This window comes from Oncorhynchus gorbuscha, linkage group LG25 (assembly GCF_021184085.1).
Source record: "Oncorhynchus gorbuscha isolate QuinsamMale2020 ecotype Even-year linkage group LG25, OgorEven_v1.0, whole genome shotgun sequence".
In the NCBI taxonomy this organism is placed as follows: Eukaryota; Metazoa; Chordata; class Actinopteri; order Salmoniformes; family Salmonidae; genus Oncorhynchus; species Oncorhynchus gorbuscha.
Genome location: NC_060197.1, coordinates 17,214,099 through 17,231,668, shown reverse-complemented (window position 1 = coordinate 17,231,668; position 17,570 = coordinate 17,214,099). Strand labels below are relative to the sequence as shown.

Sequence of the window (17,570 nt, the reverse complement as noted above, 5' to 3'; positions counted from 1 at the left end):
TTCGCTAGCTAACCAACAACTGTAACTATGTATTTATTGTGCAAATGTATTTGTTTTCAATAAACATTGGATACTAAATATAGTTTGTCTACAAATCTAAGCCAACCCTGTCTTTTTTTGCCACACTAGTTGCGTACGCGTTGGTTGTGTTGCTAAACAACCAACCAGTCTAAAGGCTCTTGAGGAACTCATACAAGTCTGTAAGCCTCATTAAAGTTACAAATCTATCAGTGTTCAACCATAACATGTGATGACAATACAACACAACAGAAAATATGAATGGGAATTACGTTTCTGCCCACGGGTGGCAAAATAGAACTATCTGAAAGCAACACCCTTACTAAACTAAGCCACGCTCCGCAGTCTTCTCATCTGACCCACTGGGTCATATCTTAATAACCCAGCATCAACATCCCAACCTGTCCCTTTTTAAAGAAAACGACCCAACTCCTGCAACCCAGCAGTTGGTTATCCAAACAACCAAGCATTTTTAAGAGTGTTGGCTAGGTTGAAGATACTATAGCTAGCTAGCAACCTAAGCCAAAACCTAATTTTTATCATCATAAACAAATGTCATTACCATTACAGTAAACTTTTCGGGAATTAAAACAGGAGCTACAGACATGTAATATAATTGGCTTGACAGCCAATGATGTATTATTCAACATTGGTATTAAAATAGTACCCGTATAGGAATGGGTAATTGTTTACAAGTTGCTCGCTATCCCATAAAGCCATCGGTGAAAACAATATTTTTTATCTTCTTCTGAATCTGGCAGCACAACAAATCCAATGGCGAAATAAATTCAAAGTGCTCTGCATGTCCCGACAAAAAGGTTCTCCCAGTAACCTTTGCTAAATTTAAACTTTAAAGGTTCCTTCAAGAACCCCTCAACTAACCAATGGTACAAATATGAACCCATTGACTGCAATGGTTCATGGAGTCACCCTTTTTCTAGAGTGTAGCCAAAACGGCAAAAATGATAGGTCTCTTTATACTCCCCTGTCGGTTTTTGCCTTTTTTCCACTGACAGAAAACCATGTTGGCATCAGTCTGATAGGAATACAGTAGACCTGGTAGTAATACAGTAGCAGATACAGTAAAACTACAGCGGATCTATTTTACCTTGAGGAAGCGGTTCATATCAGCCTCCATGTTTGAGATGGTCAGCCTCTGCATGATGATGTCAGTGATGCGTCTCTCCAGAGACTGCCATTTCGCCCGGGCTGTCCTGGTGGTGTAGACACTCCCCGTCCTCAACGGGTACTTCCTGATAAGTGGAATTCAACAGAGGTCAGTTGTTGACTTGTTTGTTGTCCTGTTTCAGCTAGAGTAGGAGTCCTTTCATGTACACAAATCAAATCAAGCAAAAAGTATAATAAGATGTTATTTGCCACGTGCTTTGTAAACAACAGGTGTAGACAAACAGTGAAATGTATACTATCGAAAACATGATAACTCAAGGAATACATACACAATGAGTAACGATAACTTGGCAAAATACACATGCAGAGATGGGCAGTATTTATGTTACATAGAATTGAAATACATTGGTTTAATTACTTCTGAGTATTTTGACATTTGAATAACACTGGGCTGAACTACACTCCAATGTATTTTGTATTTTCAAAATACTAAATACTTTCCTAAATGTTTTATAGGGGTACACATTTTGTGTCCCCCCTTTCAACCTGCATTGGTATCAGTCTGATAGCAATATGGTGTGATAAAATCATCTGCTAAATGAATGGCAGGTAGCCAAGCAGTTAGGAGTGTTGGACCAGTAAACAACAAGGTCGCTGGTTTGAATCCCTGAGCTGACTAGGTGACAAATCTGTTGACGTGCCCTTGCTCTGGATAAGAAAGTCTGCTAAATGATGTATATAACACTTGCAAAGCATGCTGAGTATTATTCTAATGAGCCCTGCCCTGAAACAATTCAATTTGGTATGTGCATTTTCATATATATGTTTACATTTTGGTAATATAGCAGACATGCTTATCCAGAATGACTTGCTCAATTAAGATATATAAACAACAACATATCACAGTCATAACAAGCAAAACGTTTTTGCAACCGTTACTAAGAATGTTGTTGCTGTTCGGCTCGGCTACTTGTATTTTAAAATACATGTATTCTTTATGAAATACATTACAAATATGTATGTTGTAGTTAATTTTGACACATTGATCTTTTATGGTATTTTGTATCTATATTTTGTAATTGTATTTTGTGATTTTAGCCCATCCCTGTACATGGGGTACCAGTACATAGTCAACGTGCAGGGGCATGAGGTAATTGAGGTAGATATGTACTGTAAATATAAGTAGGGGTGAAGTGACTAGGCAACATGATAGATAATAAACAATAGGAGCAGCATATTTGATGAGTCAAAGGAGTTAGTGCAAAGAGGATCATCGCAGATTGTCTGGGTAGCTATTTGGTTAACAAACACATCATGCCTATGCACATGGCAAACACACACGCACACGCACACACACACCATCAGTACCTTGGGGTTCCATTGGGGGCTACTGCCCCAGCAGAGTGAGGTCTGCCTGGGATGCCACGGTGTGAAGGGTCCTGGAGGGGCTCCGGTAGGCTCACCTTTCTGTTCACCTTCCCTGAGGTGGGCCTCACCTGTCTCCTCAGAGCTGTCACCTAGCGAAGGGGGAAGGCAGGGCCACGTTCCGTATGGATAAAAGGACAAAGATGTTTTGTTTTCCATTGCAAAACGTTTTGCTACAGTTTGCCATACTGAACATGACCATGTTTATCTTACCTCCTCATTTTTCCTGCGTAGTACCAGGTCCTGCTGCCTCTTCTGAGCCTCCAGCTGTCTCAGTTGGTGCTGTAAGTGACAGGCACATAATATCAATACCATTTAACTTAATTGAACTTTGTCACAGACTAACACACAACTTCGCAACACACATTATTTCCTGTCTGTAACGTTACCTCATGTTTGCGCTGGTCCTTCTTCAGAGTAGCGATCTCTCGGTTGCGTCGGCATTCTGACACTCTGTTTTTCTCCTGCACCTCCTTCATCTGGCGCATCAGGCCCACCTAGCAAAACACCCACCATTTACATGTCACTCAATCAATCAGTCAATATATCCATCCATCCTACCCAACCAACCACCAATCGACTCACCCACTCACTCACCCACTTTACCATCACCCCACCCATCCTTCCATCCACACTTTTTTTCTGTACCTTTGTTTTCTTCATCTCAGCCACATCCTGGTTGAGTTTCTTGAGCTGTTTCTCGTACTGTGATTGGTTCTTGAGGAGGCGTGCGTGTTCCTTCTGGGCTGACTGCAGCTTCTGCATCTCCTTGTTCATAGAGCTCAACTTCTTCTCATATTCTAACTTGATCTTCTTAGCCTTCTCCTCCGTGCACGTCTCCACTGAGCCTGCAGACACAACTAACTCAGCTAAGCACGGTCATGGTGGAAACAACATAACACAGTTCGGTTCAAACGACACAGCTCAGCACAGCCACAATGGAATATCAATCAAATCAGTCATTCAAATGTTAGCCTTTTTAAAGCAACCGTTGTCACAGTCACAAAGTGATTTACAGAATATGACAGCCCTCTAGAAATAAGGTTGTTTAAACACAAGCGCATGTACTTTATGTTGTCTAAAATAACAAACTTACACAAAAATACATGAAATTGTTATGTACAGGTATGGTGTCATTGGTGGTGGAAAGGATTAGTTAGATAGAGTTAGTTATATAACTCCATAATATACTCACTCTGAGATCTAGCGACATAAGCACCTAAACAAATAAATGCAACCCTTCATTAATCTGTCACCATATTCCTGTGCGCCTCTGCTGTACCGATGTTGTGACCATGATGCATGACATCATATCCTGTGCACGTCTCTTTCTCTCGTATACGTACCCATGTTGTGCAGCACCTTGTCCCTCTCCAGCTGTGTGTCTCTGATCTTGCTCTGCAGCATCATGAGTTTCTGTTCGTACTGCTGTTTGAGCGTGTGCAGACGGCGCTGGCTGTTCTCCAGCTCGTCTATCAGCTTCTGCTTGATGGCGATCTCACACGTGATGTTGGCCAGATCCGCCTGGAAGTCGTCTGTTCAGAGTACACACACAGCGCTAGCTATACGAGACGGGCTTCATTGACATATTCACTATTCGTCACTACTTTGATTAAAATATAACAGAATAATCTAATCACGGTGAATGAATAAGGAGTGCTAGACCTGGGTTTGAAAACTCTTCACACACTTCCCACAGCCCTCCAGGACCAAAGTTGCGAAGGCATTCTGTATGACAGTGTAAAAGCACCTTTGGATGTGTGTGTAGGTGTGTGTGTGTGAGAGAGTTTTACCTTTCTCATCCAGTTCTTCAGAGTCGGACTCGTCCGAGCTCTCCTCTCCCTCCATCTCATACTCCTCCTCTTCTCCCTCCAGCTCCTCTCCTTCCTCATGGTCACTGACGTGGTCCTCCTTGTCCACACACATTTACACGATGTGAATACAAAAAACACACACACGGCACACACACACACACACACTGACATAAATATGCCAATTAAGGACATTCTTAGACGTACCCCCTCAGCCTCGTCGTTGCCTCGTTCCTGTTCGTTGTCTGGTACGCCCTCCTTGACCACACTATGAGAACAGAACCAGAGGTTTAGGTAGCCATTGACCGCAAACGCAAGACATCAGGTCACTAGACTATCAGGGAGCACTACCATACCATATAGCACTACCATACAGCACATGAACACACTATCTTGATTTTTCTGCATAATGTAAAAATGCATTTAAGGTTAGAATCACAATTCAATCAGAACCCAAATCATTTGTTTGTTAGAATCATCCTTGAAGTAGACGTTAGTGAATGATTGATTGACATTATGTGGCTGCATCATGGCAAAAAGAGTTGAATCTTTTAGTTCATTTATTTTAGTTTAAGGGTCTCAACAATGCAGAAAGAGGGAGAGGCGTGAGGAGAAGGGTGAGAGGTTACAAGTGTGTTTTCCTCCAGGTGTGGCAACTACCTGCAGGTGTAAAATATGTGTTAGAGAGGTGGGAAGAGGGGAGTTAGAAAATGGGGGAGAGTGGGAGGAGAGGGGGTAAGAGAGATGGGGGAGAGGGGTATAGCAAACCTGGGAAGCTTAACCTCATGGTGACTCTCCTCGAGCCGCTGCAGTCTTCAGAGTGGGGGAGGAGAACAGGGGAGACAGTTGGAGAGAGTGAGGTTGGCAGGGGAAGGGAGTGAACCAGAGAGCAGAAAATAGTGTAGCAAGGAAGAACAGGTTAACTTTCGAGGATTTGGCGCTGGTTGTCTTCTTTTGGCTTGTTGGTGTGTGCCAAGTCGTTTATGTGTTATGTTGTTTATCAAACGTTTATCAAATGTGTATTAAACCACAGAGAAAGAGGGAGACCAGTTGTACAGTACAGGTACATCTGAACATGACTGGGCTTGTTATATAAACCCATCATCATGTATGGGGTATCACAGTAGATAGACATTAGAGAGGAAATAGGTATCTGTTGAAGGGGAAAGGCTGGGTGCCAGAACTAATTACCCAAAACACCCTGGGACAACAACGGAAACCAATTCCCCTCGCCTCTGTAATCCCCCCACACCCTTCTACCACCTCTCCCCCTCACCCAGCCATGCCCAGCCCATCTCTAACCACCTCCGAGCATATCACTGTCAGACTCAAGGCCTACCATCAAAGTCTACCCATTGCTTAGTTTTATTCGTGTTGTTTCATCCACAAGTTTGGACATATGCACTTAGTTACAAATTGTAACAAACCTAATGCAATCGGTTTCATGGCATGTACTGTATGTGAAATGTACATCAAAACAGCAACGTGGAGTGAGTGCAATATCAAAGGTACGAAGGGGACAAAAACAACTCCTACCTCTTCTTTTTCTTCCTCTCTTTCTTCTTGAGTTTCTCCAGATCTTTCTTGGCCATCTCGATGATGTCGGAAGCCACTATCTCAGGGGCGAAGTGGGCTGGGGAGAAGGAGCCCCCACCAGCGTACAGGGAGGAACGTGTGTTGGCACGGGACAGGGTTTTACGGAGGTTCTCATTCACTGACTCACTCTCCAGGAGCTTGGCTCTGCAGACACAAAACCAACAGTCAGAATACTGTTGTGGGCCTCCCTACTCCAAAACCAAAGGTCACAATACTTCCTTTCAACAGACACATCATACTGTACATGTAAGAGACATGTCATGCGTCATACCTGAGCTCCTCGATTTCTTTGATATAGTTCTGGATCATATTTCCAATTTCCTCAGTCCCCTCACCTGGAAGATAATCGAACATGAGGGCATTTTCAGGACTTTTTCCATTAACTTTAATGGAGCACTTCCTATCCCACTAGCCTGGATTTTGAATCATCACGGCACAGTGTGAGTAAGGTCCATTATTCCTGTTCCAGTACGTACCCACTTTGGCCAGAACCTGGTTGGCCTGGTCACTGAGGTACTGTGTGAGTCTGGCCCTCTGGGCGTCAATGGTCTCCTGCATGGCCTTGACCCTGATCCTCAGGTTACTGTTCTCTGTCTGTAGCATGCTGTTCTCATGGACCATGTCGTTGATGCTCTCCATGCCGTCTTCCCCCACCATACGCTTTCCCTGAGACCAGAGAGAGACCAGAGGACTATGCTTAGTATAGTAGATCATTATTGTAGGCCAATACAGTCAGGCCAATCCAACTATACATTGTTATATCTCCCCTAACAGAGGGAAACAGAGAGATGAGTGCAGGTCATAGAGAAATATAGACTGACAATCCACACTGAATATCCCTCCGTTTCACTATTGTTTAGTTGGATTCCAGGCTACCAGAAATACAATCTCAATGGACACATGTGCAGCCGTTAGTACGTTTTAAAAGTTATATGGATCCATATTATGGTACAGTTAACCATGTGACTTGACCTGGAAAACAGTGCCTTTATAATGATATCTAAAAATAGCAACAACAACAACAAAATCTCTCTCTCTCTCTCTCTCTCTCTCTCTCTCTCTCTCTCTCTCTCTCTCTCTCTCTCTCTCTCTCTCTCTCTCTCTCTCTCTCTCTCTCTCTGCACTGTCTCCATCTCCCTCTCTCTTGCACCCTCCATCCTCTCTTTCTCTCTCTCTCTCTCTCTCTCTCTCTCTCTCTCTCTCCTCTCTCTCTCTCTCTTGCACCCTCCATCCTCTTTCTCTCTCTCTCTCTCTCTCTCTCTCTCTCTCTCTCTCTCTCTCTCTCTCTCTCTCTCTGTCTCTCTCTCTCTCTCTCTCTCTCTCTCTCTCTCTCTCTCTCTCTCTGTCTCTCTCTCTCTCTCTCTCTCTCTCTCTCTCTCTCTCTCTCTCTCTCTCTCTCTCTCTCTCTCTCTCTCTCTCTCTCTCTCTCTCTCTCTGTCTCTCTCTCTCTCTCTCTGTCTCTCTCTCTCTCTCTCTTGCAACCTCCATCCTCTCTTTCCTTCTCTTACCGTCTTGTACTCCATCAGTTCCATCTGTAGCCTGGCAATGTCAGTCCTGAGAGCTGATATCTGCTGGGAGGCTTTGTCCTGGTTCACCATCACCTTGTTCTTGATGTTCCTGGCTCGGTTAGCGTAGTTCAGACAGCTCAGTGTCTCCATGAAGTCCCGGTCAGATGGGCTGATACACGCTATCATCACCGTTTGACTGGGGATAGAGAGAGAGAAGATGGACGGAATACAGACACGGGCCGTAGACAGACACACACAAAAATCATTAGAAACGGAATAACCACATAGGCAACGTCAATGTAAATCACTTTGTAAACTACTTGGAAAATAAATCCAATTAATTATTTGAATTTATTTAAAAAATAGATAAATGTTCAAATATATGGTAATTAATTCACCCACTAGCATAAAGAAAATCCGGTTTTAATAGATTACTTTTAAACATTGTCATTTTAGTCAGCAGACCTTCATTAGGCAGATAATTTATTAATCCACATAATAAAGCTTCAAGGAGAGGTTCTTGTGATATTCCAGAAATAGACCTGTTTCCTCCCAGAGAGTCCTGCAGTAGCCGGGTGAGTTTAGAGTCCCTGTAAGGCACGTGGGTGGACCTCTTACTCCTGTCCCCCAGAGCACTGATCACGTTACCCAGAGCAAGCTGCAGCGCGAGAGGAAAAACAGACCAAGGAGACATGAAGATGAGATGAGATCCTTAAAAATGTGGCTTAAGCATCTGCATTCTATCAAAAATAAAGCATCAAATACTTCCTTTATTGTGACATTTAAATGCAGTTGTCAATCAAAGAGGTGGTGCCACAGTGTTGGTAGGACATCTGCAATATCTTTCTTAGCCACCAGGTGGCGCTTTCCCCGATAGCTTCTCAGCTCTACACAGCAAGTGTATCATTGAAACAGTTCAGGTCAGTCAGCCAAGAAGTGGACATGGCATCACCACTGTCCTGACTCTCTAAAACCTGTTAGTGCTGAGTAACCTATGACCTTTACATGCACTGTTCTAGCATTGGGAATGGTCCAGGTCAATTCCATTTAAAGTCCGTCAACTTGTAATAAATTGACCCAAACCAGGCACTGTGTGTTCACCAATTTTCCAACTATAGCATGCATTATTTTACAGTGAGAGTCTCACCAGTCCACAGTTGATGGAGATGCCTTCCTTGGCTCTATCCCCAGTAGCTCCTGTCCTCTTTAGTCTCTCCGACCCGGCCAGGTCCACAAAGTGAAACTTAGCAGTCAGGGTCTCGAACTCAGAGCTGATCTCAGAGGAACCGTTGGCCAGGCGGCCGTCTGTCTCATTGGACTCCTGAGGGAGATGGGTATGGTGAATAAAACAAAGAAGAGACTGTGGGGGAAAATACACCTGGTGATTGTGTGTGTAATTTCATGTATTTGACATGTGTATGGACATAAGGTGAATGCATAAGGTGAATGCACCAATTTGTAAGTCGCTCTGGATAAGAGCGTCTGCTAAATGACTTAAATGTAAATGTAAATGTAAATGTAAATTTCGGCTCGAGCATTGATTTAGGCTTATGAGAAATATAACTGGTGGCTTTCGTCTTCCATTATAGCTCTCAATAGCAACACCAGTGGATAGACATATCTGTGTCTGTAGCAGCCTGTATATTGTCCATTTAATCAGCGGGGCAGAGAGAGGAGGGTGACATCATGCCCAGCTGGTGTGTGTCCATTGGGATTTATGTGGGGAGATATGCTGTGTGGTGAGCTGTGTCGCTGGCTGGGGAGCTGTGTGGGAGGCTTGGGTAACGCTGCATTTCACAGTCCTCTTGTTTATCAGCTGGGGGTGTTTATTGTTTATCTCATAAATACTAGGAAATGAAATGTTATTAATGTGTATTTTCACAATCGGAAACAAACAAGTGGTTGTATGTTACAACAACCCCCAAATAAAATGGTAATGATTATGCAGCTTAATAACCTTTTTATCATGTAATTTTTAAAGAATGACAGTGAACATAGTACAGCCAGTGAAATAGACTGTGAAAAGTGTATCCTATCCTAGGCTTGGCTCTAGAGAGCTCCAGGCCACTGGTGCAATGCCACGTACGCTGTCGTCTGGAGTGCAGACTCTGACTTGGCACAGGTGGATGGTGAAGATGGCATGGGAGCGCGAGCTCTGGATGTTCATCTGGGTGCTGGCTGTAGTACGGGACAGAGCACCCAGTTTCAGACACTGCATCATCTGTACAGGGAGGGGGAGGGAGGACCAGGGACAGGAAAGGAATGGGAGAGTTTAGAGTTAGTTCAGTGTATTCAAGAGAGAAATTCTGTTTGTCACTCCCTGTTTCACCTGTCTTTGTGCTTGTCTCCACCCCCCTACAGCTTTGTCATTATCCCCAGTGTATTTATACCTGTGTTCTCTGTTTGTCTGTTGCCAGTTCATTTTGTTTTGTCAAGAATGCCAGCAGATTTTCCCGTGCTCCTGTCTGTGTCATGTATTGTCATGTCTTGTCCCTGTGATTTCTCTTCTCTTCGTTTCCCCCTGCTGGTCTTATTAGGTTTCTTTCTCTCTCTCTATCCCTCTCTCTCTCTATCGTTCCGTTCCTGCTCCCAGCTGTTCCTCATTCTCCTAACGACCTCGTTTACTCTCTCACACCTGTCCCCTATTTTGCCCTCTGATTAGGTCTCTATTTCTCTCTCGGTTTCTGCCTCTGTCCTTGTCGGATTCTTGTTTGCTGTTTGCTGTGTCCTTGTTCCGTCCTGTCGTGTTTTGCCTTTTCATCAGATGCTGCGTGTGAGCAGGTGTCTCTGTCCGCTACGGCCCGCGCCTACCCGAAGGGACCTGCAGTCTGTTGCCGCTTATCCTGCAATTCTCCTCAACAACTAAAGAGGATTTATGTTTTCCCTGTTTGGACTTTTCCTGTAAAGGATTGAGGATTATGTTTTCTCTGTTTGGATTTAATAAACTCAGTTTCTGTTAAGTCGCTTTTGGGTCCTCACTCACCTGCATAACAGTCTGTGTCTAGCTCCTGTTTCTAGCTTTCCCGGTTTTTGACCATTCTGCCTGCCTTGACCCTGAGCTTGCCTGTCGTTTTGTACCTTGTCACACCACCCTGGATTACTGACCTCTGCCTGCCCTAACCCTGAGCCTTCCTGACCCTGAGCCTTCCTGACCCTGAGCCTGTACCTTTCCGACTCTGCTTTGGACTACTGACCTCTGCCTGCCCTTGACCTGTTGTTAACCTGCCCCCCTGTTTTTGTAATAAACTTTTGTTACTTCGAAACTGTCTGCATCTTCTCCTGAGCCTTGACCCAAACACATTCACAGACAGATTTAGGCTCACAGCAATAACATATGTTTAACCAACGACCATAGGTACAGATTGGTGTTCTTCTGCTTTAGATTGTGATTGAGACTAACCTCTGCCTCGGAGGTGACCGTGCGCGTGGTGACTCCCACAGTGTAGATGCCTCCGCTAGCGTCCTCATGAATCTTGATGGTGGACTTCTGTCTCTTCCCATCCATGTCCCGCGTTGATTCAAACAGATCCAACACTTCCTCATTGTACAGCTGGGATAGGAGGGGAAAAAAACAAGCCAATGAACCAATACCCCAAATCCAAATAACTGTGCATGGAAAACATCAGTAGTTAAGTCATTTTGGTTATAGAAAGTATACTGCTTTATTAGTTTTTAGAGACATGTACCAGCAAGCGATATCAGATTTGAGTGAGACGCGTAATTCCCTAGTAATTACTCTATGGTGATAAATCATCTGCCTGTAGAGTTAAATTAGCTGAACACATCCCATGAGCAGACAGAAGTACAGTATGCTTCCATCTGCTCCAGGTTGCTACACACAGCTGCTGTGACCCCTAGCCAGAACCCTTTCCCCTAATACCGCTCTTGTGTTAGCAGCTCTAAGGGAAGGGAACCGGATAGGTTTAAGTAAGCAATAACGAAGGCTCCAACCTAGCCTTCCAGGGCCAATGGGCTTCTTTTCAGGTTATTAGAAACCTGCATCTCCAAGCTTCCTCATGTTGTAGAGCTAATGGGAGACTACAGAGAGAGATTGTATTTGTGGTTCAAAAGTGTAACCAGTGGGGATTGAATACGGGTCTCCCGCTCACCAACTCAACGTCTTAACCAAATCACCTCAGCTACAAAAAGCACATAGTCCGTTTTGTCCTTTCCGTCACACATACATACCTCCAGGAACTGTGCGTTGATCTTGAACTCGGGTACAGGCTTGCCCTGCTCTGTGGCGGAGTGCCGTCGTTCCTCAATGCCCCTGAAGAGGTGCTTGACTGCCCGGGGAATGATGCCCAACTCCTCCTCACTGATGTTCACGTCAAACCCTGTGCCCATGGTGTAGGTCTTCCCCGAACCAGTCTAGGGGAGAGGGACAAGAAGGGCGGGAATATGATAGGATCAATAACCAATTATATTGCTTCATTTATTTACTCAGTTATCTGACTTGAAACGTATTCAGACAGTCAGTGGGCCTATGCTGCTATTTCATGAATACAGGAAGTTATAAACGGGGAGTGGGGGGGATTAGCTTTTCTTACTCAAATTTAAAAAACAGTACAAAACGCCAGAATAGAAGAAAAACAAGCCCTGTCAAAATGACTCTCCTGAACTAAAGCCATTCCTAATATATGTAGCTACGACTGCACAGTGCACACACATTGGGGTTGGGGTCTTGGTTGTCATGGTAACTACCAAAGGAATGCGACGCTAATTCACACGTCACCTGAAAGATACTCTGACAGTAGTGTGTGTGTGTGTGTGTGTGTGTGTGTGTGTGTGTGTGTGTGTGTGTGTGTGTGTGTGTGTGTGTGTGTGTGTGTGTGTGTGTGTGTGTGTGTGTGTGTGTGTGTGTGTGTGTGTGTGTGTGTGTGTGCCGTGCGTTTTTGTGTGTATTTGTGTAGATGTAATATGAGTGTGTGTGCATGCATGCGTACATATAAATGGTTGTGTGTGAGTGTGCATGTGTTTGCGTGTGCGCAACCCGCTGTACCCCCTGAATGAGACTCTGACAGGGAGACAACGGGGCTGAGAAGAATGGAGCCGGCAGAGGAGAATGGACAGAGAGATTAAGAGGAGGAGGAGAGGAGTGAAAGGAGAGTTTGGCAGAGCTCCTCTATAGAGCTTCAGCTCAGAGGAAGAGGTTGTGACAGAAGCAAACACAAAAAAAATACGAGAGAGAGAGAGAGTGAGATTGAGAGAGAGAGAGAGAGTGAGAGAGAGAGAGAGAGAGATAGAGTGAGAGAGAGAGAGAATAAGTGAACAAGTTTGAGAGAGTAAGAGCAAGAAAGGTAAAGGGGGATACCTACTCAGTTGTACAACTGAATGCCTTCCACTGAAAGACAGACAGGCAGAGAGTGAGGGATAGAGCAAGGAGAAAGAGGGAGAGAGTAGGGAGAGAGAGAGAGAGAGAGAGAGAGAGAGAGAGAGAGAGAGAGAGAGAGAGAGAGAGAGAGTGAACACGTTTGAGAGAGTAAGAGCAAGAAGGGTAAAGGGGATACCTACTCAGTTGTACAACTGAATGCCTTCCACTGAAAGACAGACAGGCAGAGAGAGAGGGATAGAGCAAGGAGAAAGAGGGAGAGAGTAGGGAGAGAGAGAGAGAGAGAGAGAGAGAGAGAGAGAGAGAGAGAGAGAGAGCCTGATAGATAGATATGAACATGTACTGTAGAAAGTCAGTCGCAGGTGTTAATCTATCAAGCCAATAAAAACCCTGAGGTTTTTCCCGTTAGAACATGCCTGCTGTTGCTGAGGTGACTGAGTCCTTGTGGCCTGTTGGCTTCTCTCTTCATCTGAAATCAGCTCTATGAAGACGTGGAGCCTAACTGAGAACAGTTTCAAAGCAGTGCTATATAACTCACTGATACACAGTTATAAGGTTGGGTAAATGACGATGCTACGGTCAATGTGAGTTTAGCAGAGTTATAGTATATCCCTCACAGACAGGGGTTTGATGAATGACGTTGTAATAGCCAGTGTGAGTTTGGTATTGGAAACAAGGTGTGATAACATGTTCTGCTTGCTTACAGTAACACCACTGTTTTTTTTTTATTCATCCGGCAAGGGACCAGAGACCACAGGACACGTGGTGGATTCCTGGGGGTGGCAGAGCCCATCCCTTTCCTTGGGTGTGTCCAGCACTGAACCGCATTGCGTCTGTAGGCAAATATGGTGCGTGTATGTGTTGGTGTTTTTTATGCGTTTGTGCGCATGTTTGTAAATGTGTGTGTGCATGTGTGTATATGTATGTATTTGTGCATGTATGCCTCTGTGTGTGTGTGTGTGTGTGTGTGTGTGTGTGTGTGTGTGTGTGTGTGTGTGTGTGTGTGTGTGTGTGTGTGTGTGTGTGTGTGTGTGTGTGTGTGTGTGTGTGTGTGTGTGTGTGTGTGTGCGTGTGTGTGCGTGTGTGCGTTCGTGCGTGTGTGTGTGTGTCATGCAAATATCTGACCTGTCCATAGGCGAAGATGGTAGCGTTGTACCCCTCGAAGCATCCCTCGATGAGTTTCTCAGTGCAGTGTGTGTAGATGATGTCCTGCTGGGAGTCCATGTCAAACACGTAGTCGTAAGTGAACGCCTTGTCTTTACCCAGCATCACCTGGGGCTCGGCAGGCATGCAGAACGTACAGATGTGACATCCCTCGATCTTCTCCCTCGCCAGCTGAGGACGAATCCTGAGAGAGGGTCAAGAGAGATGCCGGGTTACGGTTTGTAACTGTATAAAATGTTAAACATGAATAGATATACAGAAAAGGAGAGGGAGGGCGAGAGAGAGAGAGAGAGAGAGAGAGAGAGAGAGAGAGAGAGAGAGAGAGAGAGAGAGAGAGAGAGAGAGAGAGGGGGAGAGAGAGAGAGAGAGAGAGAGAGAGAGAGAGAGAGAGAGAGAGAGGGAGAGAGAGAGAGAGAGAGAGAGAGAGAGAGAGAGAGAGAGAGAGAGAGAGAGAGAGAGAGAGAGAGAGAGAGAGAGAGAGAGAGAGAGAGAGAGAGAGAGAGGGAGGGCGAGAGAGAGAGAGAGAGAGAGAGAGAGAGAGAGAGAGAGAGAGAGAGAGAGAGAGAGAGAGAGAGAGAGAGAGAGAGAGAGAGTTTATAATGGAGATGTTTTGTGTGCTTGGTTTCCATCTATGCCTTCTTATTTGCTGAAGGCAAAGTTACATTTGAGGCACGGAAAACATTATCACATAACAGTTAGTCATTTCATAACATTCCACCCTTCGGTAGATGTGTCTGATATGTTAATATCTTCACTTCTATAGTGTTATCAGAAGAGGCATGGAAACGTTATCCCACATCGCACTGTCACTACACCCGACTCAGTACTTATTCTGATATGTTGACATATTTACTTGTGGTATGCAGAGATGTGGCATGCAGATGGTAGAGAGGCCTTAGCTCCTTGACAAAACCTCAAGGGCAAAGCTTTGATAAGCAGAGTTTGAATGTTGAAAGTTTGATAAGCTGAGTTTGAATGTTGAAAGTTTGATAAACTGAGTTTGCATGTTGAAAGTTTGATAAGCTGAGTTTGAATGTTGAAAGTTTGATAAGCTGAGTTTGAAAGTTTCATGTCGAGTATGATTCAGGGTTATGGTTGACTTTTAGACATTAAGTTAACCACTTAACCCGTCTTTTCACGATATGCCACGTTTGAGTGCTTTATTGCTTCTATAAAACAGTTAGCTTCCTCTGTGCTACATACAGTAGATCTGTTGGTCCAGTTCTTAGTAATACGTGTATTATTCAGTAATCAGTTTTTCTAGGGGCCTGGAGTGTGTGTGTGTGTGCGCGCGCATACCTGCGTGTGTGTGTGTTTGCGTGCCTGCGTATGTGTGTCTGTGTGTGCGATTCCCCTCACGCTGCCAGCACACTCCACCACTCTGCCCCATACAGAGCCCTCAGTGTTCGAGCCTGGGCTCAGAGAAGAGTGGAAGCTGTGGAGCTACATGAGGTAAACAGTCACACCCTGCCTTGCAATTCCCCCGTACACGCTGCCCCTGTGCCTGTCTAGCTCATCACAGAACTCACTGGACAAATATCACAGGATTTCAACTAAATTCAAATGGGAAATATTCAGAAGACTTGATGGAAGAGTACTGTAAGTAAATGCATTACTTGTGTTAGGCGCACGCACGCACACACGCACACACACGCACACACGCATGCACGCACACACGCACACACGCACGCACGCACGCACGCACGCACGCACGCACGCACGCACGCACGCACGCACGCACGCACACACACACACACACACACACACACACACACACACACACACACACACACAGTCAGGCTACAGTGGTGTTTTTGTGCCCCAGTGACATCAGATCCCGGCTATTTAGCATCCTCTCTCTGGGATTACACAGTGAATGAGAAGAGGGGACAAAGCGAGGGAGGGATAGATGAGAGGAGGTTGAGAAGAGGGGAAGAGGAGGCTGCATTACCTGTAATGTTACACCTCTAGTACATAATCTGGGTCATAACTTCCTTCTGTATTTGCTACAGAGTATTTCAGTATTTCCGTATTGCTGCTGCCTCAACAGGTAGGCTAGTATACTAGTCCATTACTGATCTCTTTGTTCATGTTCCTGCAGAACACCCCCCCTGACAGACCTCTGTTTGACACAAGTTTTAGGGGTTTGGGGGGTTAGGGGGAATCCACAGTAATCCCTTTGGCCCACTTCCTAAAACAGGACAGAACCATCACAACAAAGATAATACTCATCACCGCTTACAACATGTTAAGTAACAATAATGCGAAAATACTAAAAGTGAGAATGCTGAGCTGGCTTCCAGCCAAAGATGAGATCAAATATACTAGATAATACACAGCACTGGTCATGAGATTACATTCAATAGCATTTCATTTGGTGTCAAATGTCCCTACATGAGGAAAGAGAGCGAATTCAGTGCAGTGTAAATCACATCATTGGTCTGACTCCCTCACGACGCCAGGACAGCGGAGTCAATCACCACCTTCCGGAGACACCTGAAACCCCACCTCTTTAAGGAATACCTAGGATAGGATAAAATAATCCTTCTCACCCCCCTTAAAATATGTAGATGCACTATTGTAAAGTGGCTGTTCCACTGGATGTCATAAGGTGAATGCACCAATTTGTAAGTCGCTCTGGATAAGAGCGTCTGCTAAATGACTTAAATGTAAATGTAATGTCTGATTGATTGTGATGAGAGCATCCCAGCCAAGGCGGTGACGCAAGACAAACAGTCAAACACTCCTCCTTGTGTGTGCATGTCTAGGACTCCAGCCTTGCTCTGTGACATCCCCCAGTGTCTTCCATACACAATATCCTGGGAGAATCTCAATTGCATTTCCTTTGTTTCCTTACTTCCTCTCTCCTTGAGGCGAGGAGAGAGAACACGAGGAATCGAGGAAATGAAAGTGAGATTCTCCCAGGATATATGACCAGCTCAAGATTGTTGACAGATTCCTCCTGAATAAGACCAATAAACTTAACTGACCACTGCCACTTCAAAGCTGCTTTCTCAACACCAGAAAGATATTTCAGACCAGAAGTTTGTTTAAACAGTATAGGCCTCTAGACCAGAGCCATATAGATCAATGTTTGCCACCGTTCAAAAGTTTGGAGTCACTTAGAAATGTCCTTGTTTTTGAAAGAAAAGCACATTTTTTTCCATTTAAAATAACATCAAATTGATCAGAAATACAGTGTAGACATTGTTAATGTTGTAAATGACTATTGTAGCTGGAAACGGCAGATTTTTTATGTACATAGGCATATAGAGGCCCATTATCAGCAACCATCACTTCTGTGTTCCAATGGCACGTTGTGTTAGCTAATCCAAGTCGATCATTTTAAAAGGCTAATTGATCAGTAGAAAACCCTTTTGAAATTATGTTAGCACAGCTTAAAACCGTTGTTCTGATTAAAGAAGCAATAAAACTGGCCTTCTTTAGACTAGTTATTTGGAGCATCAGCATGTGTGGGTTCGATTACAGGCTCAAAATGTCCAGAAACAAATAACTTTCTTCTGAAACTCGTCAGTCTATTCTTGTTCTGAGAAATGAAGGCTATTCCATGCGAGGAATTGCCAAGAA

The 17,570-nt window shown here is 44.5% G+C and overlaps 1 protein-coding gene across 3 annotated transcripts in view; it reads right to left on the bottom strand.

Moving 5' to 3' along the window:
* The window catches only part of LOC124014023 (kinesin-like protein KIF21A), a 47,476-nt gene that overhangs the window by 17,235 nt on the left and 12,671 nt on the right, over positions 1-17,570 (bottom strand). For 2 of the 3 annotated variants that reach the window (XM_046328667.1, XM_046328668.1), the window contains exons 2-20: positions 13,944-14,166; positions 11,675-11,857; positions 10,887-11,036; positions 9,573-9,707; positions 8,634-8,807; positions 8,029-8,144; positions 7,487-7,682; positions 6,455-6,644; positions 6,250-6,313; positions 5,919-6,122; positions 5,151-5,195; positions 4,590-4,650; positions 4,365-4,482; positions 3,918-4,106; positions 3,220-3,419; positions 2,961-3,068; positions 2,785-2,853; positions 2,515-2,663; positions 1,127-1,271 (exon numbers count right to left, since the gene is read on the bottom strand). In XM_046328667.1, the coding sequence (XP_046184623.1) occupies positions 1,127-1,271; positions 2,515-2,663; positions 2,785-2,853; positions 2,961-3,068; positions 3,220-3,419; positions 3,918-4,106; positions 4,365-4,482; positions 4,590-4,650; positions 5,151-5,195; positions 5,919-6,122; positions 6,250-6,313; positions 6,455-6,644; positions 7,487-7,682; positions 8,029-8,144; positions 8,634-8,807; positions 9,573-9,707; positions 10,887-11,036; positions 11,675-11,857; positions 13,944-14,166 (2,719 nt within the window). The remainder of the gene's footprint in view (positions 1-1,126; positions 1,272-2,514; positions 2,664-2,784; positions 2,854-2,960; positions 3,069-3,219; positions 3,420-3,917; positions 4,107-4,364; positions 4,483-4,589; positions 4,651-5,150; positions 5,196-5,918; positions 6,123-6,249; positions 6,314-6,454; positions 6,645-7,486; positions 7,683-8,028; positions 8,145-8,633; positions 8,808-9,572; positions 9,708-10,886; positions 11,037-11,674; positions 11,858-13,943; positions 14,167-17,570) is intronic. The other variant, XM_046328669.1, reaches the window with a different exon arrangement.